This window comes from Sapajus apella, unplaced genomic scaffold, assembly GCF_009761245.1.
Source record: "Sapajus apella isolate SASKATOON/1434 unplaced genomic scaffold, GSC_monkey_1.0 scaffold36, whole genome shotgun sequence".
NCBI classification, from domain to species: Eukaryota; Metazoa; Chordata; class Mammalia; order Primates; family Cebidae; genus Sapajus; species Sapajus apella.
The window spans coordinates 22,545,046-22,568,931 of record NW_022436976.1 but is presented as its reverse complement, the minus strand read 5'-3'; the positions used below and the strand labels follow the sequence as shown (position 1 = coordinate 22,568,931).

General features: G+C 40.0%; 1 protein-coding gene and 1 pseudogene across 6 annotated transcripts in view; one reads left to right on the top strand and one right to left on the bottom strand.

Moving 5' to 3' along the window:
• ALG6 (ALG6 alpha-1,3-glucosyltransferase) overlaps positions 1–23,886 on the top strand; it is a 73,818-nt gene that overhangs the window by 48,604 nt on the left and 1,328 nt on the right. For all 5 annotated transcript variants that reach the window (XM_032296764.1, XM_032296762.1, XM_032296763.1 and 2 more), the window contains 2 exons: positions 15,220–15,288; positions 15,415–15,613. In XM_032296764.1, coding sequence (XP_032152655.1) covers positions 15,220–15,288; positions 15,415–15,613 — 268 coding nt within the window. The remainder of the gene's footprint in view (positions 1–15,219; positions 15,289–15,414; positions 15,614–23,886) is intronic.
• On the bottom strand, positions 10,916–12,138 carry LOC116563919 (annotated as a pseudogene). Its single transcript, XR_004274633.1, has one exon. The product of XR_004274633.1 is annotated as a cyclin-dependent kinase 4 pseudogene (transcript).

Sequence of the window (23,886 nt, the reverse complement as noted above, 5' to 3'; positions counted from 1 at the left end):
CTAATAAAAAATAAAAACAAAAAATTAATATGTTGGAAGGATATATAAAAAATACATCCTTCAAAGAGGTTTTCATCTGATTGGAGCCTGTTTGTCACTTTGCTTTTTTCATTTCATTCATTTCCACATCTATTCCGTAGCCTTCTTCTTTCCATTTACTTCCATAGGGTCGTTTGTATGCTGCTTCCCTTCTCTTTTTTGCCACAAGCTTAGTTTAGACCCTATTGGCAATCTGTAACCAGACTACTTTGTTTTCGAGGCATTAAATTTTTTTCCGGGTCTTCATAGAAAGCAGTAGGTGACAGCTGGGAGTATAATATCCTAGTGTTAAAATATTATTTGCATAGAACCCTTTGGAATACTGAAATCCTCTTCTAGGTCAATCCCAACCCACTACTGCTCTACCCCTCACCTTGTGTTCACTAGGTTCCTGTGAAAGATACATGTACAGAATGACCAGTGACAAATGGTAGGCAGTATTGCTTTTATTAGTGGAACTTTGGACTAAAACCTTAGTGCAGAGCTGGGCTGACCAGTGTGGAAGGCTTCTTGGCTCTAAATAAAACAGTCTTGTATCACTGTAGATTGGGAAGACTGCTTAATGCCATCCCCTGAGGCCCAAACCTGAGTTAGAGCTTACCACTATTATATGAGGCTAGGCTGACCCTACGTAAATCACTGGTACCAGGGGATGAAACTGTGGAAAGGCATTACTTTCAAACATGTATTAATAGATTTCCCCAGAATTTCTACTCATAGAAAGGCAGCTCATTCAGGACCTGTTATCGGACCAGATTAGTTCTCAGACATTGAACTTTTCGGGTTCATTTTCTACAAATGCACCTAGATTATTTGTAGCAGTGCATGGCTTTAATCTATTTTTGGTAAATGATATTACATTTGCATTAAAAGTTCCTTTTGACCTGGTCCCAGCGAATCCTATCATTAAACAAATATTTCATTCAGTAAATATTTATTGAGTGCCTACTATTTATCCAGCACTGTTCTGTGCACTTGGGATATATTCCAGATAAAAATCCCTGCCTTCTTAGCTATCATTCTTAAGGATAGACACTAATAAAAAAAATAAAAACAAGAAATTAGTGTGTTGGAAGGTAATAAATATCATGATGGAGAAATAAAACAGAGCAAGAGTAATTGGGAATACTGGAGGATGGGATGCAGGTAGAGGTTGCAGTTTTAAACACAGATGTCAAGGTAGGCCTCATTGTAGACATGAGGAGGGCAGGAATTTAGCTGTGTGGATATCTGGGAGAATAACATTCAGGCAGGGGGACAGCCAGTGCCAAGGCCCTAAGATGGTACACCCAGTATGTGTAGAAAACAACAAACTGGCCAATGTGGTCAGAGTGGAGTGATCAAAGCAGGGAGTAACAGGAGGTGAAGTCAAAGAAGTAATGGGTCCAAATCATGTAGGACCTTGTAGGCCATATTAAGAACTTTGATTTTTATTCTGAAGGGAATAGAGAGCTATGAGAGGATTTTGAGTAAGTAAGAATTGTAATCTGACTGGATGTTTGAAACGGATCACTCTTGCCGTGAGTCAAGTATAGATTGTATGGAGCCAGGGTAGAAAATATGGAGACTTCTTAGAAAGCTATTGCTGTAATCCAGGTGAGAGATGGTGGAGACTGGGATCAAGATAGTAATAGTGGAAGAGGTGAGAAGCAGTCACATTGTGGTTATAGTGTATTGATGTAGCATATGAGGGAAAGAGAAAAATCAAAGGCATGTCCATGGTTTTTGGCTTGGAACTAGAAGGATGGAATAGCTGCTGACTGGGACGAGGAGTGGAGCAGGTTTAGGCTAGGATTAGACGGGGTAAAACATTCCCAAGTGTTGGACAGGCCTTTGGACATCCAAGCAGAGATCTAGATTTCAGCATTTGGATAGGAGACTGGAGTGGATGTATGAGTAGAGTTCCAGAGAGGTTGAGCTGGACATGAAAGTTTAGGAGTTTGTCAGTAGAAATGATATTTAAAGTTAAGAGACTGGATCAGATCACCAAGGAAGTGAGTATAGACAGAAGAGGACCAAGGACTGAGTCCTGAGTCCCCCAGTGTTAAGAGGTCTGGAAGAAGAGGTAAATAGGAATGGCTGATGAGGTAAGATGAAAACCATGAGAGTTAGCATCTTGGATGCTGAGTGAAGAAGGTGTTTTAGAAATGCATATCAAAACCACAATGAGATACCATCTCACACCAGTTAGAATAGTGATTATTAAAAAGTCAGGAAACAACAGATGCTGGAGAGGATGTGGAGAAATAGGAATGCTTTTACACTGTTGGTGGGAGTGCAAATTAGTTCAACCATTGTGGAAGACAGTGTGGTGATTCCTCAAAAATCTAGAAGTAGAAATACCATTTCAACCAGCAATCCCATTAATGGGTATATACCCAAAGGATTATAAATAATTTTATTATAAAGACACATACATATGTATGTTTATTGCAGCACTGTTCACAATAGCAAAGACTTGGAACCAAACTCAATGCCCATCAGTGGCACATATACACCATGGAATACTATACAGCCATAATAAAGGATGTGTTCATGTCCTTTGCAGGGACATGGATGAATCTGGAAACCATAATTCTCAGCAAACTAGCACAGGAACAGAAAACCAAACACTACATGTTCTTACTCATAAGTGGGAGTTGAACGGTGAGGACACATGGACACAGGGAGGGGAACATTACACACTGGGGCCTGTGGGGGACTAGGGGAGGAAGAGCATTAGGAGAAGAAATACCTAATGTAAATGATGGATTGATGGGTGCAGCAAACCACCATGGCACATGTATACCTATGTAACAAACCTGCACATTCTGTACATGTATCTCAGAACTTAAGAAAGTATAATAATAAAAAGGAAGGTGCTTTAAGGAAATGAGGTGATCAGTTGTATCAGATGCTGCTAATAGGCCAGGTAAGATGAGAGCTGAGAACACATTTGCCTTAGCAATATGGAAGTCACTGGTGACTTTGGTAGGGTCAGTGTTGGTGGAGCAATGCAGGGAGAAGCCTGATTAGGTAGGGTTAAGAAAAAATGAGAGAAGAACTAAAGACAAGTAGGGATAATTCTTTTTTTTTTTTTTTTTTTTTGAGACAGAGTCTTATTCTGTCACCCATGCTAGAGTACAGTGGCATGATCTTGGCTCACTGCAGCCTCCGCTTCCTGGGTTCAAGCGATTCTCCCACCTCAACTTCTGAGTAGCTGGGGTTACAGGCAGCACTACTATGCCCAACTAAATTTTGTATTTTTTGGTCGAGATAGCATTTTACCATGTTGGCCAGGCTGGTCTTGAACTTCTGACCTCAAATGATTCCCCACCTCAGCCTCCAAAAGTGCTGGGATTAGAGGTGTGAGCCACTGTGCCTGGCCGATAATTCATTTTTTAAAAGAAAGTTTTAAAATTATTTTTTAAATTGTGGTAAAGTACACATAGCCAAAATTTTACACTGTGAATTAGTACATTCACACTGTTCTGCCAGCATCACCACTGTCTACTTCCAGAACATCGCAAAAGGAAATCCCATACCCAAAGCAGTCACTCACCATTTTCCCTTCCCCCCATCCCTCTAACTACTAATCTGCTTTTGGCAAATCTCTATAGATTTGTCTATTCTGGGATGGCCAAACAGGAACAGCTCTGGAGTGTAGTTCCCAGCAAGAACAATGCAGAGGGTAAGTGATCACCGCATCTCCAAATGAGTTATTACTGCCCACAGACCAGGAGATTCCCAGGCTGAAAAGCGGCACGAGTTTCCAGCATGGGGTTTCAGCCAGTGTAGCGGGTCTCTGCACAAAAACTCACACAAATCCGGGCAGCCATTTCAATTGGCGCCTGGAACGCCTGGGAGACAGAGGTGCCCATTCAACTATCTGGCTCAGTGGGTCCCACCCCCACAAAGACCAGCAATCTGAAACACTCTGGACTGAGAGTTTCACAGCAAGCGCAGCTGTACCCAGGACAATCCAGATCTGTGGAGGGAAAGGCATCTGTCATTACTGAGGCAGTCCACCACTACAGAGGCAGTCTGCTACTACCAAGGCAGTCCACCATTACCGAGGCAGTCTGCCATTACTGAGGCAGACCACCATTACTGAGGCAGCTGTAACTATAACTCTATAAGTAAAACCACAAGGACGTTCATACAGCAGCTGGGCAGTGCCCATGGAAGCTCAGCAATGCCTCTGCTGGCAGACTGTGATTAGGCTACCTCCTTGCTGGGCAGGGCATCTCTGAAAAAAGGGAGCAGCACGTCAGGAACTTATAAAGCCCCACCTTCCCAGAACAGAGCACCTGGGAAAAAAGGCAGTTATGAGTTCTGCTGCAGCAGACTTAAATATACCTGCCCAGCATATCTGAACAGAACAATGGAGCCCACAGCTCAGCACTTGAGCTCCTATAAGGGTCAGACTGTCTCTTCAAGCAGCTCCCTGACCCTGGTATATCCAAAGAGACACCTCATAAAGGAGAGCTCAGGCTGACATCTGGCAGGTATCCTTCTAGGACAAAGATAACAGAAGAAACTGGCAGCAACCCTTACTGTTCCGCAGCTGCCACAGATGATCCCCAAGCAAGCAGGGTCTGGAATGGACCTCCAGCAGTCCTAGAGCAGTGGTGCCTGACTGTTAGAAGAAAAACTAAAATGCTGAAAGAAATAATTTCATCATCAACGAAAAGGATGTCCACTCAAGAGACCCCATCCAAAAGTCACCAACTACAAAGACCACAGGCAGATAAATCCAAAAAGATGGGAAGAAACCAGTGCAAAAAGGATGAAAACACCCAAAACCAGAATGCATCTCCTCCTCCAAGGGGTCACAACTCCTCACCAGCAAGGGAACAAGGCTAGATGGAGAATGAATCTGATGAATTGACAGAATCAGATTTCAGAAGGTGGGTAATAACAAACTTCTCTGAGCTAAAAGAACATGTTCTAACCTAAAGCAAAGAAACTAAGAACCTGGAAAAAAGGTTTGATGAAATGCTAATGAGAATAAATAGCTTAGAGAAGAATACAAATGACCCGATGGAGCTGAAAAACACATGAGAACTTTGCGAAGCATACACAAGTTTCAAAAGCCAAATCAACCAAGAAGAAGAAAGGATATTAGAGATTGAAGATCAACTCAGTGAAATAAAACAAGAAGGCAAGATTAGAGAAAAAAGAGTGAAAATGAACAAAGAAGCCTCCAAGAAATATGGGATTATGTGAAAAGACCTAATCTACGTTTGATAGATGTACCTGAATGTGATGGAGAGAACAAATCCAAGCTGGAAAACACTCTTCAGGATATTATCCAGGAAAACTTCCCCAACCTAGCAAGGCAGGCCAATATCCAAGTCCAGGAAATACAAAGAACACCACAAAGATATTCCTCAAGAAAAGCAATCCCAAGGCACATAATCATCAGATTCACCAGGGTTGAAATGATGGAAAAAATGCTAAGGGCAGCCAGAGACAAAGGTCAGGTTACCCAGAAAGGGAAGCCCATCAGACTCACAGCGGATCTCTCAGCAGAAACCCTACAAGCCAGAAGAGAGTGGGGGGCCAATATTCAACATCCTTAAAGAAAAGACCTTTCAACCTAGAATTTCATATCCAGCCAAACTAAACTTCATAAGCGAAGGAGAAATAAAATCCTTTATGAACAAGCAAGTGCTGAGAGATTTCATCACCCCCAGGCCTGCCTTACAAGAGCTCCTGAAAGAAGCACAAAACATAGAAAGGTAGTACCAGCCACTCCAAAAATGTACCAAATGGTAAAGAGCATCAACACAATGAAGAAACTGCATCAACTAATGGGCAAAGCAACCAGCTAGCAACAAAATGTCAGGATCAAATTCACACATAACAATATTAACTTTAAATGTAAATGGGCTAAATGCCCCAACCAAAAGACACAGACTGGCAAATTGGATAAAAAGTCAAAACCCATTGGTGTGCTGTATCCAGGAAACTCATCTCCCGTGCAAGGACACACATAAAATAAAGGGATGAAGGAAGATTTACCAAGCAAAGGGAGAGCAAAAAAAAAGGAGGAGTTGCAATCCTAGTCTCTGATAAAATAGACTTTAAACCAACAAAGATCAAAAGAGACAAAGAAGGGCATTACATAATGGCAAAAGGATCAATGCAACAAGAAGAGCTAATGATCCTAAATATGTACACACCCAATACAGGAGCACCCAGACACATAAAGCAAGTTCTTAATGACCAACAAAGAGATTTAGACTCCCACACAATAATAGTGGGAGACTTTAACACTCCACTGTCAATATTAGATCAACAAGACAGAAAATTAACAAGGATATCCAGGACTTGAACTCAGATCTGGACCAAGCAAACCTAATAGACATCTACAGAACTCTCCACCCCAAATACACAGAATATACATTCTTCTCAGCACCACATCACACCTACTCTAAAATTGACCACATAATTGGAAGTAAATCACTCCTCAGCAACTGCAGAAGAATGGAAATCATAACAGTCTCTCAGACCACAGTGCAATCAAATTAGAACTCAGGGTTAGGAAACTCACTCAGAACCGCACAACTTCACGGAAATTGAACAACTGTCTTTTGAATGTTGACTGGATAAACAATGAAATGAAGCAGAAATAAAGATGTTCTTCGAAACCAACGAGAACGAGGACACAGTGTACCAGAGTCTCTGGGACACATTTTAAGCAGTTTCTAGAGGAAAATTTATAGCAATAAATGCCCACATGATAAGCAAGGAAAGATCTAAAATCGACACCCTATCATCAAAATTAAAAGAGCTAGAGAAGCAAGATAAAAAAAAACTCAAAAGCCAGCAGAAGACAAGAAATAACTAAGATCAGAGCAGAACTGAAGGAGATAGGGACACGAAAAAACCTTCCAAAAAATCAATAAATCCAGGAGCTAGTTTTTCGAAAAGATCAACAAAATACACAGACCACTAGCCAGATTAATAAAAAAGAAAAGAGAGAAGAATCAAATAGATGCAATAAAAAATGATAAAGGGGATATCACCACTGATTCCACAGAAATACAAACTACTATCAGAGATTACTACAAACAACTCTATGCACATAAACCAGTAAACCTGGAAGAAATGGATAAATTCTTGGATACTCACACTCTCCCAAGCCTAAACCAGGAAGAAGTCGAAACCCCGAATAGACCAATAACAAGGGCTGAAGTTGAGGCAGCAATTAATAGCCTACCAAACAAAAAAAGCCTAAGTACAGATGGGTTCACAGCAGAATTTTACCACACATACAAAGAGGAGCTGGTACCACCCTTGAAACTATCCCAAACAATCCAAAAAGAGGGAATCCTTCCCAAATGATTTTATGAAACCAACATCATCCTGACACCAAAACCCAGCAGAGACTGAACAAAAAAAGAAAACTTCAGGCCAATATCCATGATGAACATAGATGGAAAAATCTTCAATAAAATACAGACAAACCGATTGCAACAGCACATCAAAAAACTTAACCATCACTATCATGTAGGCTTCATCCCAGGGATGCAAGGCTGGTTCAACATACGCAAGTCTATAAATATAATCCACCACATAAACAGAACCAAAGACAAAAACCACATGATTATCTCAATAGATGCAGAGAAGGCCTTCGACAAAATTCAACAGCCTTTATGCTAAAAAACTCTCAATAAACTAGGTATTGATGGAATGTATCTCAAAATAATAAAAGCTATTTATGACAAACCCACAGCCAATATCATACAGTTGGGCAAAAACTGGAAGCATTCCCTTTGAAATCTGGCACTAGACAAGGATGTCCTCTCTCACCACTCCTATTCAATAGAGTATTGGAAGTTCTAACCAGAGCAATCAGGCAAGAAAAAGAAATAAAGTGTATTCAATTAGGAATGGAGGAAGTCAAATTGTCTCTAATTGCAGATGACATGATTGTATATATAGAAGACCCCATCATCTCAGCCCAAAATCTCCTGAAACTGATAGGCAACTTCAGCAAAGTCTCAGGATAAAATATCAATGTGCAGAAATCACAAGCATTCCTATACACCAATAACAGACTTAAGGAGAGCCAAATCAAGAACAAGCTGCCATTCACAATTGCTATAAAGGGAATAAAATACCTAGGAATACAAATAACAAAGAATGTAAAGGACCTCTTCAAGGAGAACTACAAACCACTGCTCAATGAAATAAGAGGGGACACAAACGGATGGAAAAACATTCCATGCTCATGGTTAGGAAGAATCAATATTGTGAAAATGGCCATACTGCCCAAAGTAATTTATAGATTCAATGCTATCACCTTCAAGCTACGTATGACCCTCTTCACAGAACTGGAAAAAAACACTGTAAACTTCATATGGAACCAAAGGAGAGTGCACATAGCCAAGACAATTCTAAGCAAAAAGAACAAGGCTGGAGGCATCACGCTATCTCACTTCAAACTATACTACAAGGCTACAGTAATCAAAACAGCATGGTACTGGTCCCAAAACAGAGGTACAGACCAATGGTACAGAACAGAGGCCTTGGAGGCAGTGCCACACATCTACAACCATCTGCTCTTTGACAAACCTGACAAAAGCAATGGGGAAAGGATTCCCTGTTCAATAAATGGTGTTGGGAAAACTGGCTAGCCATGTGCAGAAAGCAGAAACTGGACCCCTTCCTGGCACCTTACACTAAAATTAACTCCAGATGGATTAAAGACTTGAACATAAGACATAACAGCATAAAAACCCTAGAAGAAAACCTAGGCAAAACCATTCAGGACATAGGCATAGGCAAGGACTTCATGAGTAAAACACCAAAAGCAGTGGCAACAAAAGCCAAAATAGACAAATGATATCTAATTAAACTCCAGAGCTTCTGCACAGCAAAAGAAACAATCAGTAGAGTGAACTGGCAACCAACAGAATGGGAAAAAATTTTTGCAATCTTCCCATCTGACAAAGGGCTAATATCCAGAATCTACAAAGAACTAAAAGAGATTTACAAGCAAAAAGCAAGCCCATTCAAAAGTGGGTGAAGGATATGAACAGACACTTTTCAAAAGAAGAAATTTATGGGGCCAACAAACATATGAAAAAAAATGTTCATCATCACTGGTCATTAGAGAATTGCAAATCAAAACCACATTGAGATGCCATCTCATGCCAGTTAGAATGGCATGCTTAAAAAATCTGGAGACCACATATGCTGGAAAAGGATGTGGAGAAATAGGAACACTTTTACACTGTCAGTGGGAGTGCAAATTAATTCAACCATTGTGGAAGACAATGTGGTGATTCCTCAAGGACCTAGAAATAGAAATTCCATTTGACCCAGTAATCCCATTACTGGGTATATATCCAAAGGATTATAAATTGTTCTATTATAAAGACACATGCACACATATGTTCATTGTGGCACTGTTTACAATAGCAAAGACCTGGAACCAACCCAAATGCCCATCGATGATAGACTGGACAGGGAAAATGTGGCACATATACACCATGGAATACTATGCAGCCATAAAAAATAATGAGTTCGTGTCCTTTGTAGGGACATGGATGAACCTGGAAACCATCATTCTCAGCAAACTGACAGAAGAGCAGAAGATCAAACACCGCATGTTCTTACTCATAGGCAGGTGTTGAAGAATGAGAACACATGGACACAGGGAGGGGAGCACTACACACTGGGGTCAGTTGGGGGGAAATAGGGGAGGGACGGTGGGGGTTGGGGAGCTGGGGAGAGATAGCAAGGGGAGAAATGCCAGATGTAGGTGATGGGGAGGAAGGCAGCAAATCACACTGCCATGTGTTTACCTATGCAACAATTTTGCATGTTCTTCACATGTACCCCAAAACCTAAAATGCAATAAAATGAATAAATGGGGGAAAAAAAAAAGAAAGAAAAAAGAAGAAAAAAAGAAAAAGAAGAAAAAGAAGAAAAAAAAAAGAAGAAAAAAAATAAACTAAAGAAGCAAATCATCTTTGCCAACCATCACCCCCGCACACACACAAACACATATTCCACATACAATAGTGGAACACACACAGGATAACCACAAGAGTCACTCCCATTAAAAGGGAGAAACAGAAGGCACACAGCTAGCAATGGTCCCTAAAGCACTTCAGCAATCCAGCTCCATAGGTGTTGCAAATTCCTTTCTGGATCCCAGTACTCTCCAGTGCTCTTGGTTGTACCCTCTGATCTCTTGTTTCAGCTACTGAGTACCTTCCTCTTCTATAAAAATACTGAGTTAGTGGGGAAAAAAAAAAAGTTTGTCTATTCTGGATATTTCATATAAATGGAGTCATATAATATTTGTTCTTTTGTGTCTAGGTTGTTAATATTTTCAGGGTTCATCTATGTTGTGTCAGACCTGTATTCTCTTTTATGCCTGTATTACATTGCATCGATAAACTACATTTTGTTCATCATTTATCAGTTCATGGACATTGGGTGGATTCCACCTTTTGGCTGTTGTCAGTAGTGCCACTGTGAATAGTCATGTACACGTTTTTGTTTGACTATGTACCCAGGAGTAGAGTTACAGAATCACATGGCAATTTTGTATTTAACTTATTGAAGAACCACCAAACTTTTCCACAGTGGCCACACCATTTAACATTCCTACTAGTAATATATAGGAAGGCTTAAATTTCTCCATGTCCTTGATAGCACTTGTTATTTTCCATAATTTTGATTATAGCCATGTTAGTGGGTATGAGTGGTATCTAATTGTGGCTCTGATTTGCATTTCCCTAATGACTAATGATATTGAGCATCTCTTTATGTGCTCGTTGGCACAATATGTCTATCTTCTTTGGAGACAAGCCTATTTAAATCCTTTGCCCAGTTTTTAATTGGGTTGTTATTTTTTGAGTTTTAGGAGTTCTTTTTTTTTTTTTCTTTGTTTTGTTTTTCCTGTATAAAAAAAGACCCCCAATATAAAGGTAGGGAAAGGGACACGAGGGAACATACCCCTTAGTGTAGAGAAATAGGGGGGCAGAAGGAGAGGCCTCAGAAGGAGAGGTAGGAGGGGAATGTCATTAAGGCAGCAAAGTAATCTCTGTAGAAAGATGGAGGTGGAGCCTCCACAGCCTCAGAGACAAAGGCAGAGACTGCCCTCTCAGTGTCCAGAGGGGAAATGGCAGCATTTCTCATTTCTTCCTTCCATGGCAGCCACTTCATTGCTCACCCCGGATTACCTTCATCCTTATGTAGATAAGAGTGCTGCAGAGCTTGAAAGGCAGAGATTCGCTTGTGTGAGTTAAAAGTCAGCATTTCCAGCAGCAGATGTGCTCCCAACTCCTCCATCTCAGGTACCACCGACTGCACTGGGCGGGGCCCTCTGGGGTGAAAGGCTCCACGGGGCAGAGATACATCTTGAGGCCAGTCATCCTCTGGAGGCAGCCCCATCAGGTCAAAGATTTTACCCAACTGGTCAGCTTCAGAGTTTCTGCAGAAGAGAGGCTTTCCACGAAACATCTCAGCAAAGATACAGCCAACACTCCACATGTCCATGGGTGTTGCATATGTGGACTGCAGAAGAACTTCCGGAGCTCGGTACCAGAGTGGGACAACCACGGGTGTAAGTGCCATCTGGTAGCTGTAGATTCTGGCCAGGCCAAAGTCAGCCAGCTTGACTGTTCCACCACTTGTCACCAGAATGTTCTCTGGCTTCAGATCTCGGTGAACGATGCAATTGGCATGAAGAAAATCTAGGCCTCTTAGAAACTGGCGCATCAGATCCTTGATGGTCTCGGCTGGCAAGCCTGGTGGGGGTGCCTTGTCCAGATACGTCCTTAGATCTTGGTCTACATGCTCAAACACCAGGGTTACCTTGATCTCTCGGTCAGTTCGGGATGTGGCACAGACATCCATCAGCCGTACAACGTTGGGATGCTCAAAAGCTTGCAGTCGCCTCAGTAAGGCCACTTCATGAACTATGCTGATGGGAAGGCCTCCTCCAGCTCCTACATTGGGGACTCTCACACTCTTGAGGGCCACAAAGTGGCCACTGTGGGGATCACGGGCCTTGTACACTGTCCCGTAGGCACCGACACCAATTTCAGCCACTGGCTAATATCGAGAGGTAGCCATTCTCAGATCAAGGGAGACCCTCACGCCAGGCCGGGGTGCTGTGGTGGCGGCCCGTTATCGGGGCCCCGGAGCCGTTCCTGCGGCCCCATACACCCGACCTCGATCCTGGGCAGCTGGACGCAGAGGGCCCAACCATAGACCAGGAATTCTTTATATATTCTGGGTATTAACCTTTATCAGATAGATGATTTGCAAATACTTTGCAAATATTTTCTACCATTCTTTAACTTGTCTTTTTTACCTTCTTGATAGTGTTCTATGATGCACAAAAGTTTTTAATTTTGATGAAGTGTAATTTATCTATCTTTTCTTTTATCGATTGTATTTTTTGTATATATCTAAGAAACCAGTGCCAAACTGAAGGAAATATTTACCCTCATTTTCCTTCTAAGAGTTTTATGAATTTAGCTTTTATATTTATGTCTTTGATCAATTTTTAGTTAATTTTTTTTTTTTTTGAGATGGAATCTCGCTTTGTCACCCAGGCTGGAGTGCAGTGGTGCAATCTGGGCTCACTGCAGCCTCTACCTCTTGGATTCATGTGATTCTCCTGCCTCAGCCTCCCACATAGCTGGGACTACAGGTGCCTGCCACAACACCTGGCCTATTTTTATATTTTTAGTAGAGACGGGGGTTACATCATGTTGGCCAGGCTGGTCTTGACCTCCTGACCTCAAGTGATCCACCCGCCTTGGCCTCCCAAAGTGCTGGAATTACATGCCTGGGCCACTGTGCCCAGTTGAGTTTTTATGTATGGTGTGAGGAAGGTAGACTGTTCTTCAGAGGAGTTTTGTTGAAAAAGGAAGCAGAGGAATAGGGCAATAATTGGTAGAGAAAATGGGGTCAAGATAGGTTAGTTGGTTTGTTTAAGAGAGGAGCAGTAAAGGCAGAGGAATGATCAGCAGAGAAGGAAACTGATGGAACAGGATCTCAAGGAAGAGTTGCTGGAGCACTGTCCTTAAGTAAGGGAGATGGGGTAGGAGCTAGAGCACAAATGGAAGAACTGGCATCGGACAGATGTTTGAAGAGTTCCTCTTTAGTAAAAGGGGTGAATAGGCTATACTGGTAGAAATGGTGGGAAGATAGTAAATGTGAGTGGGCATCTGTGAAAGTTCTCTTTTAACTGCTTCAAGTTTTTTATTGAAGTGAGAGGGAAAGTCATTAGCCAAGAGTGGGTTGAAGCTGTTGGAAGTAGGAGGGAGATGTGTGAAACATTTTTCTAAGGAGAGACAGAGTGTAAATGGACCAGGGAAATATATAGTAATTGCAGGACAATTGAATATCATGATCATGTATTTAAAGTGAGACCAGTTAGTATGGGTAGATGTTTTTCTCTAAAGCAGTTGTTCAGTATGGTTGGAGTAAGTGCCCTGGAGAGTTGGGCATTTCCAGGTTTATGGTTTTGTCTAGTGAGGATAACTCCCTTGCTTGAGGGCATGAGAGTGATTATACTGATTGACCTTAGAATTTAAGGTAGGTAAAAAGGAAAAAGGCCATCAAAGGGATGAGGGAAAGTGAAAAGGAACAATCAAAAGATTGTTGGATTTGGACTAAAAGGCCGGAGAGTGGTGAGAGTACAGTTCATGAACTGATCATGGAGGAGTTGCAGTCTAAAGCATGACCCTAAGGGACAGGATTAAAGATGAGATCACTAGAAGAGAGGCGTTCTAGCAAATGAGAGGCGTTGGGAAGGTCTATGTATATGTTAAAATTGCCAAGAATTAGGTCGGTTTGTAGAGAGTGATAGTGAGAAAGGAGCTGAAATCTTTGGGTCATGAGGGAAGCAACCCTCTGGTTGGTCAGTAATTACAAGATGAGGAATAATAGGGGATAAAGTGTGATAACAAGAGATTCAAAGCTGGAGATTATTAGGGTGGAGAGAGGGAGAACTGGTGTGAAAGTAGTGAGGAAGATCAAGGAGGCTACCTCCCACCTCCAGGCCAAATCACTTGAAGACTGTGGAAACAACAAAAATAGGCACAGTTGAGAGGGCAGAAGGCAGTATTGTCTTCAGAGGAGAGAGCCAGGCATTGTTTCAAACAAGGTGGTAAAGGGAGGGGTTCAGAGAAAAGGTTGAGGATGTAGGGGATTTTGCTGTTTGGTGATGAATTTTAAGTACTTTGAAGTTAGGAGCTGAGTTATCATCTTTGTATTCCTTTGAGATCAGTGCTTATATGTAATAAGTTTTTTTTAAAAGACAAGGTCTTCCTTAGTTACTCAGGCACAGTGGCACAGTCATAGCTCACTGCAGCCTCCGATTCCTGGGCTCAAGTGAGCCTCCCACTTCAGCCTCCCAAGTAACTAGTACCCGAGGCATCCATCACCATGCCAGGCTAATTTTTAAATTTTTTTGTAGAGATGGTATCTTGTTAAGTTCTCTAGGCTGGTCTTGAACTCCTGACCTCAAGTGATCTATCTGCCTTGGCCTACCAAAGTGCTGGGATTACAGGCATAAGCCACTGTGCCTGGCCCCTAAACAACTCTTTGATAAAGCCTATGGTTCCAGTTATTGGTATTGTGCTTCCTGTTCCTATACTATTGCCCTTTTCATGTAGCTCTTCCTACTAATTTCTTCCTCCTTTTAATTTTACTATTATCAATTTGTTTTCCTTTATCCTCTTGTCTCTCTTGTTCTCTCCAGCGGCATGACAATCTTGTCTGCAACTCTAGTTTTAACTTAGTGGAGTAATATGTAAAATGAAAGAACATAAAAGAGATTTTTGAAGACAACAATACTGGGAATTCATATTTACCAAGCAGTACGAAATATATGACAAAGCCTTCTCAGATTTGTTTATCTGATCCTTTTTTTAAGCTACTTATCTGTATGATAGAAAAAAAAAGTTCCATTAATGGCATACTGGAAGCAACAATTTTCCAGTTATTATGAGGAGTTGACACCTCTGTGCCTGTGTCTAGGCTAATTTAGTCTGGACTGTTTAAAAAAATGAATCAGTAGTGCATGTGAAGACCTTCCTGGCTTTTTTTAAGCTACCCCTGAAAATCAGACAGATAAAATGTGTTTATAGTTTTTACAATTAGGAGTTGAAATTATATTCTATAATATTAAAGTATATTTTTTCTTTACCATTTTAGACCAGTCTGCTTAGTTTTAAGTGACATTCCTTTTATGTCTACTTGGTTTTTACTTGTGTCAACATTTAGGTAAGTCATACCAATTTCCATATATTTTCAGTATGATTCTTATAAACTAATTTAAAACTTTTTTACAAAGTGGTTATGGTTTGAATTGATGATTTTCTTTTGATTTTTTAAAATTTTCCTTTACAGTATGCTACCTCTTCTATTGAAGGATGAACTCCTAATGCCCTCTGTTGTGACAACAATGGCATTTTTTATAGCTTGTGTAACTTTCTTTTCAATATTTGAAAAGACTTCTGAAGAAGAACTGCAGTTGAAATCCTTTTCCATTTCTGTGAGGAAATATCTTCCATGTTTTACATTTCTTTCCAGAATTATACAATATTTGGTAAGTTCAATTTTTAAGAAATGGCACATATTTCAGCATGCCACTGTTTTAAAAAATTATTGAAATATCTATTTTATAGCTTTTGAGACATAGTTCACATAAATTCACCCATTTATACAACTTAGTGGTTTTAAGAATGTACACAGATTTGTACAACTATCACCATCATCTAATTTTAGATTATTTTTATCATTCCCAGAAGAAATTCTGTACCTATTAGCATTCATTCCCCATTCCACTCTCACTCCTAACTCCCTTCCTTGGACAGACACTATCTAATTTCTGCCTCTATAGATTTGCATACTTTTGACATTTCATACAAATGGAATGTATTAGTCTGCTACAGCTGCCATAACAAAATACCACATTGGGTTGCTTAAACTACAGAAATTAATTTTCTTAGAGTTCTGGAGATTAAAAATTCAAGATCAGTGTTCTACCTTCAGCGTTGGTTTCTGGTGAGGCCTCTTCCTGGCTTGTAGAAAGTTTCTACTTTGTATATCACACATGGAGAGAGATCTCTGTTCTTTCTTTCTTGTAAGGACACCAGTACTATTGGATTAGGGCCTCACTCTTATCATCTCATTTAATCTTATTTACCTCCCCAAAGGCTCTATCTCCATATACAGTCACACTGGGAGTTAGGGCTTCAACATATGAATTTTAATTCAGTCCATAGCATGGGATAATAAAATTGTGGTCTTTTATGACTGGGTTCTTTCACTTAGCATATTTCTGAGGGTCATTTATATTATAGCATATATCAGTAGTTTATTCCTTTTTATTACCAAATTATATTCCCTTATATGGGTATAGCACATTTTGTTTATCCATTCATCAATTAATGGACATTAAGTTGTTTCTACTTTTTTAGTGTTGTCAGTAGTGCTGGTTTTTTTAGTGTTATGAATGGTGCTGTTGTGAACATTTGTTTACAAGGTATTGAGTGCCCATATGTTTTCATTGCTTTTAGGTATATACCTGGGAGTAGAATTGCTAGATTATATATGGTAATTCTGTTTAACATTTTCAGAAACTCTGAAACTGTTTTCCAAAGCACAGCAAAATTCCTTATTCTCACCAACAATGTGTGAGTGTTCTCTAATTTCTCCACATCTTTGACAGCATTTGCTGTCTTTTTAATTATAACCATCTTAGTGGGTATGAGATGGTATTTCACTGGAGTTCTGATTTTCATTTCCCTAATGACTAATGATGTTGAACATCTTTTCATGAGCTTATTGGCCATTTGTATATTCTCTTTGGAGAAATGCCTATTCAAATCCTTTGCCCATTTTAAATTGGGTTGTCTTTTTATGAGTTGTAAGAGTTTTTTAATATATATTCTTTTTTTTTTTTTTTTTTGAGACGGAGTTTCGCTCTTGTTACCCAGACTGGAGTGCAATGGTGCGATCTTGGCTCACCGCAACCTCCGCTTCCCGGGTTCAGGCAATTCTCCTGCCTCAGCCTCCTGAGAAGCTGGGATTACAGGCACGCGCCACCATGCCCAGCTAATTTTTTGTAGTTTTAGTAGAGACGGGGTTTCACCATGTTTACCAGGATGGTCTTGATCTCTTGACCTCGTGATCCACCCACCTCGGCCTTCCAAAGTGCTGGGATTACAGGCGTGAGCCACCGCGCCCGGCCCTTAATATATATTCTTGATACGAGATCCTTACCAGATATTTAACTTGCAATATCCTCTCCCATTCCGTGTGTTGCCTTTTTACTTTCTTGATGGTATCATTTGCAGTACAAAAGTTTTGATGTTGATAACATCCAGTATATCTATTTTTTTCTTTTGTTACTTGTACTTTTGGTGTCATGTCTAAGAAACCATTGTATAACCAATGGTCACGAATATTTACCTCCGTATTTTCATCTAAGAGTTTTAATATTTTTTATATCTATGCCTTTGATTCAACTTTGAGTTAATGTTGTATATGGTTTAAAGTAGGAGTCTGACTTTATTCAGTTAGTTTAGTTCCATTGAATTGTCTTGGCACTCTTGTTGAAAATCAGTTGTTCTTAAATGTAAGGGTTTATTTTTGGACTCTCAGTTCTGTTCCATTGATCTGTATGCCTATCCTTCTGCCACTGCCATACTGTCTTCTTTATTGTAGCTTTGTAGTTAGTTTTGAAATTGAAAATGTGAGTCCATTGATTTTGTTCTTTTACAAGATTGTTTTATCTATTTTACATCCCTTTATTTTCATATTATTTTTAGAAGTTTATCTATTTTCTCCCAAAACCCAGCTGAGATTTTGATAGGGACTGAATTGATTGTGCATATCAGTTTGTGGAATATAGCTGTTTTTTGTTTGTTTGTTTTTGTTTTGAGACAGGATCTTGCTCTGTTGCCCAGGTTGGAGTGCAGTGGTGTGCAACCTCTTTCTCCCAGGCTCAAGCAATCTTCCCACCTCAACCTCCTGAATAGCTGGGACTATAGGCATGTGCCACCATACTTGGCTAATTTTTTTAGAAATGGAGTTTCATCATGAATATTGCCATCTTAATATTTAGTCTTCCAGTGAACAAACACAAGATGCATTTCCATTTATTTAGATATTTAATTTCTTTCAACAGTGTTTTGTGGTTTTCAGTATATAAGTTTTGGACTTTTGTTAAATTTACTCAAGTATAACGAAAGATCATAAAGCATAATTCTTTATAATGATATTGTAAAGGACTGGTTTTCTTAATTTCATTTTCATAATGTTCATTGCTACTATATCTGAATACAATATTTTTGTATGTTGAACTTGTGTTCTTTGGCATAGGTTTTTAATGGATTTCCTACAGTTTTCTATATGTATAAGATAATGTAATCTACAAATCATGAGTTTTACATCTTTCTTTCTGATGTGGATGACTTTTATTTCTCTTCCTTGCCTAATTACCCTAGGACCTATAATACAATTTTTAATACAAGTAACAAGAGTGGACATCTTCTATTTTCTTGTTATTAGGGGGAAAGCATCTGGTCTATCACCATTAACTATGATGTTAACTGTGGGCTTTTAAAAATAGATGGCCTTTATCTGGTTCAGGAAGTTTCTCTTTAATTCCTAGTTTACATGATTTTATGATGAAAAAATGTTGGATCATAATTCTTTTTTTGCATCTTTGGTCATGTTTTTTTTTTCCCCTTTATTCTATTAATATGATGCATTTCATTGATTGATTTTTGTATGTTGAACTAATCTTGAATTCCTGGGATAAATCCTACTGGATCATGGTGTATAATTCTTTTTATCTTCCACTGGCTTCAGTTTGCCAATGTTTTGTTGATGATTTTTGCATTTATATTTATAAGAGATACTAATATGTAGTTTTCATGTGACGTCTTTGTCTACTTATAAAGTTCATATAATTAAGGGATATCACATTATATTCAAGGCTGTCTAAAATGCTAGATTGCAGTCTATTTGAGGGCAAGAACTCTGCATTTTATACATACCATTTTATCTGTAGCATCTATCAGTGCCTGGCAAAGAATAGGTGATCTGATTTTTGTTGAATGAATGGCTATTCATCTAATTATTATAATGAAAAATTAGGGGCAGCTCAACTGTCCAGTAGGTAAAAAATGATACATGAATAAATATATAAGCTCCATGGAATATTTGGCAACTGTTACAAATGTTATCAACTCTTTGTTATTTTGAGACAGGGTCTTACTCTGTTGCCTAGGCTGGAGTGCAGTGGTGCATTTATAGCTCATTGCAACCTAGAACTCCTGGGCCCAAGTGATCCTCCTTCCTCAGCCTCCTGAGTAGCTAGGATTATAGGCCCACACCATCGTGCTTGCCTAATTTTAAAATTCTTTGTAGAGACAGCGTCTTGCTGTGTTGTCCAGGCTGCTCTCAAACTCCTGGCCTCAAACGATCCTTGCACCCTAATCCTTGCACCTCAGCTCCCGAAGTGCATTAGAGGTGTGAGCCACTATGCTCTAATTTCTTAAACATGTTTTATAACTGTAGAATAAGTCAATAAACATGCCTATTAAAATAGGAATACCATGCCTGATATACAGTAGGCACTCAGAATGTGTCAGGCCTTTTATTTTTCTAGTCCTCTTATGCAGACTACACTTTAGTGGTGGAAATAACAGGTTATACTTATTTATTTTTTGAGATGGAATCCCACTCTGTCACCCAGGCTGGAGTGCAATGGTGTGATTTTGGCTCACTACAAACTCCGCTTCCCGGGTTCAAGCGATTCTCCTGCCTCAGCCTCCTGAATAGCTGGACTACAGGCATGCCTACCATGCCCAGCTAATTTATTTTTAATAGAGATGGGAGTTCACCATGTTGGCCAGGCTGGTCTCGAACTCCTGACCTTGTGATCTGCCCGCTTTGGCCTGTCAAAGTGCTGAGATTACAGGTGTGAGCCACTGTGCCCGGCCCAACAGGCTATACTTATTTATATTTTTGGGGACTACATAGAGGATTGCCCAAAGTACCCAGAAAACAAAGAGAGAAGAATGGCTAACTTTATTAGGGGAGTGTAGGGGAAGGTTTCAAAGGAGATATTTCATATTTAGATCTTGTAGGAAGACAAGGCAGGTATCTTCAGGGCAGAATTGAATGGGTATCCTGAGGGTTTTGCACTTTAGATAATGACCATGGAGGATGGGGGTGTGGAAGGCAGGAAGTTAAGAAGTGAACAGGAAAGACAAGGTGAGGATTAACTTTACTCAGGGGTTCAAATGGAAAGTGGATATAAAGTTCATTTTTTGTTAGCACAGGCCCACATTCCTGAGTGTATGTCAAACTCTAGCCCTATTGCGATATTCGCAATCTGGTCCAGTGATCTTAAGGTGAGGACCACCAGGGGCTCCCAGATTTACTTGTTATTTAATAGTTTTTGAGCACCTACTGTATGCCAAGCATTGTTCTGGAGGCTGAGGGTACAGCAGTGACCAAAACTAACAGAAATTCTTGCTCTCATGGAGGTTGTATTCTAGTGGAGAAATCCGACACCAGCATATGTAAAATACATAGCACGTCAGAGGGTGATAAGTGCTATAGAGAACAACAAAGCAAGGGAGAAATGGATATGATATCTGGGAGTGGGGGGGATTAATGCAATTTCAAAGTGGTAGGGCTTTCTTGAGCAAAAAACCAAAGGAAGTAAGGGAGTAAACTGTGTAGATAATTGAGGGTAGAACATCCTGGAAGAGAAAACTGCAAATGCAGTGAACATAATGGAGGTCATGGGGATTGTAGCTGGGTGAGGGAAAGAAATAATAGGACCTAAGATTAGAGAGGTAAGTTTCCCATAATGGGACTAGAATCTGACTTACATTTGTGTGTGTGTGTGTGTGTGTGTGTGTGTATGTTGGTTTTTTTTTTTTTTGAGACAGAGTCTTGCTCTGTTGCTGGACTGGAGTGCAGTGGCACAATCTTGGCTCACTATAACCTCTGCCCTCCCAGGTTCAAGCAATTCCCCTGCCTCAGCCTCCCAAGTAGCTGGGACGATTTGCGTGCACCACCATGCCCGGCTAATGTTTTATATTTTAGTAGACAGGGTTTCACCATGTTGGCCAGGATGGTGTCGATCTCCTGACCTCATGATCTGCCTGCCTTGGCCTCACAAAGTACTGGGATTACAGACACGAACCACGTCAGGCCCTGACTTACATTTTTAAAAGGTCCATTTGGCAGCTATGTGGAGAATAGATTGTGGATAATGGAATCCATGAGAGATGATGGTGCTGTGGACCAGGGCAGCAGTGGAAGTGGTTAGAACTGGTCAGATTTTGGATATATTTTGAAGGTAGAACCAACAGGAATTGCTGGGGTTGTGAAAGAGAGGTGTTCAGGATGACTCCAAGGTTTTTGGTATAAATAACTAAATGGGTGGAGTTGCCATTTAGCACGTCGAAGAAAGCATGTTGAAGGAACTTTTGTGTGTGGTGGGGCAGTGCGGAGTTTGGGGAGATCAATAGTTTATTTTTTTACATGTTTAGTTTTAGATGTCTAGTACAGATCCAAGTAGAGATATTAAAGAGCACCTGGATACATGAGTCTAGAGTTCAGTGAAAGCTTATCTAACCTGCAGTTCAGGACAGCTTTGAATGCAGCCCAATACAACTTTCTTAAAACATGGAGTTTTTTTGCAATTTTTTTTTAAAGCTCATCAGCTATTGTTAGAGTATTTTATAGGTGGTCCAAGACAATTCTTTTTCCATTGTAGCCCAGGGAAGTCAAAAGATCAGACAACCCTGGTTTTGGAGAAAGGGCCAAGCTAGAGACAAAGTTGAGTCTTTACATATAGTTGGTAATTAAACTCATGCTACTGGATGACTCACTAAGGGTATGAGTATAGATTAATAAGAGGAATAAGTACTAAGCCCCAAAATGCAGAGGTAGGGGACATGAGGAACCAACAAAGATGTCTAAGAATTAACTGGGTGAGATAGGAGAGAACCGGGAGAGTATGATGTCATGGAAGCCAAGTGAAGGAAGTGTTTCAGTGACAGGGGAGTGATTTCAAATGCTAATGAAAGAATCAAGTAAGGCAGTAAGAACTGACCATTGCATTTAGTACACTGGAGGTCATTATGGATATTTGCCCACAGCAGTTTCACAGTGATTGGGGTGAAAGCCTAATCACTTTCGCTAGTGAATAGGACAAAGACTGGACACAGCATGTTTATAGGCAACTGTTTTGGGAAACGAGTGTAAAGCGGAGCAGACAAATGGGGTAATAGTCGGAGCAAGAGAGGGTTTGTTTAAAATGGGAGAAATTTCTGCATGCCTGTTTAACACGGATTCAAGATCACGGTATTATGACACTTCAACCTGTCCCATATTTCTTAAGTTTGAAACTTTTATTTTGAAGATTTCATTGCAGATGTTTGCCGTTCCCACTGAGGTTGCCTCAACAGTACTGGCAGCCTTTGTTTTTATCTGCTTGTAAGCTTTCTTGGTGCCTATCCTCGCTTTTCCATTTGGAATGATCACTGCATTACTCTATTTAGATCTTACCAATACTGTCATAAGGTAACCAGCAACTAAGGCATCCTTTAGTGTTCTATCTTTACCCCACCTCCTACATGGAAGTCACTACTGTTACTCACTGCTTGCTTTCTACATTTATTTATACAGCTTTTGTATACCTACTACTGTGCTAGGGATAAAATCCGTAAGATTTTGCTGGTCTTTGTCTTAAAGGAGTTCAGTCTAGAGCCACAGTCTGTCTAGTACAGTAGCCACTAGACACATATAGAAATTTAAACATATTAAATTTAAATAAAAATTCAGTTCCTCAGTCACAGTACACATTTCAAATGCCCAATAGTCACATGTGGTTAGCAGCTACTAACTGGATTGCAGACATTACACATTTTCATTACTGCAGGAAGTTCTATTGTATAGCACATTGGCCTAGAGAAGACCACACTAACTGATGACCACACGAATACAATAAATGTGCTAATTATTTTTACTACTCATCTTGGTATTTAAGCCAGTCTGACTTTGTGATTTTATTTAACATTCTCCTAAGTAGATGGAAAACTCTTTGAGGCCAGAGGACCACATTTTCTTTCATGTGCCCTACTGTGCTTTACTCATTTGAGGGCATTTAGTGAATATGAAATATAATTTTCCATTTGCCATGGAAAACTTTTTCACAGATGGGTTCTCAGAATTAGCTTAGAATTTTAAAAATTGACACAGACTAGATATATATATTTTGGAGGTACATGTGATAATTTCATACATTCATGTAATAATTTCATACATTCATGTAATGTGTGAGAATCAAATCAGGGCAACTGGGCTATCCATTACCTTAAAAATATGTCTTTATGCTAGGAACATTCAACTTATTATTTTCTAGCTATTTTGAAACGTACGTTAATGTTAACTATAGTCACCCTACTGATCTGCCGAACAGCTTTTATTTCCTCTATCTACCTGTATATTTGTACCCATTAGCTTAGAATTTTATATCCTGTAGGGCCCCAGGCGATGCTATAAATTTAACTGACCAGCATTAACATCTATCCCAGATACCCTTCTTCAGTGCCTGGGTGGTAGAAAGCATAAGACAGGGGTCCTCAGGTTTTAGCTACACATGGGAATCCCTTGGAGGGCTTAAAAAAGTACTGAGGCCTACTCTAGAGATTCTGATTTAATTGTTCTGGGGTGTGACATGGGCATTGAGATTTTAAAAACCCCTCATATGATTCTAATAGGAAGTCAAAGTTGAGATACACCAGTAAAAGAAACTGGAGCCTCAACCCTCACCTTTAATTCTGC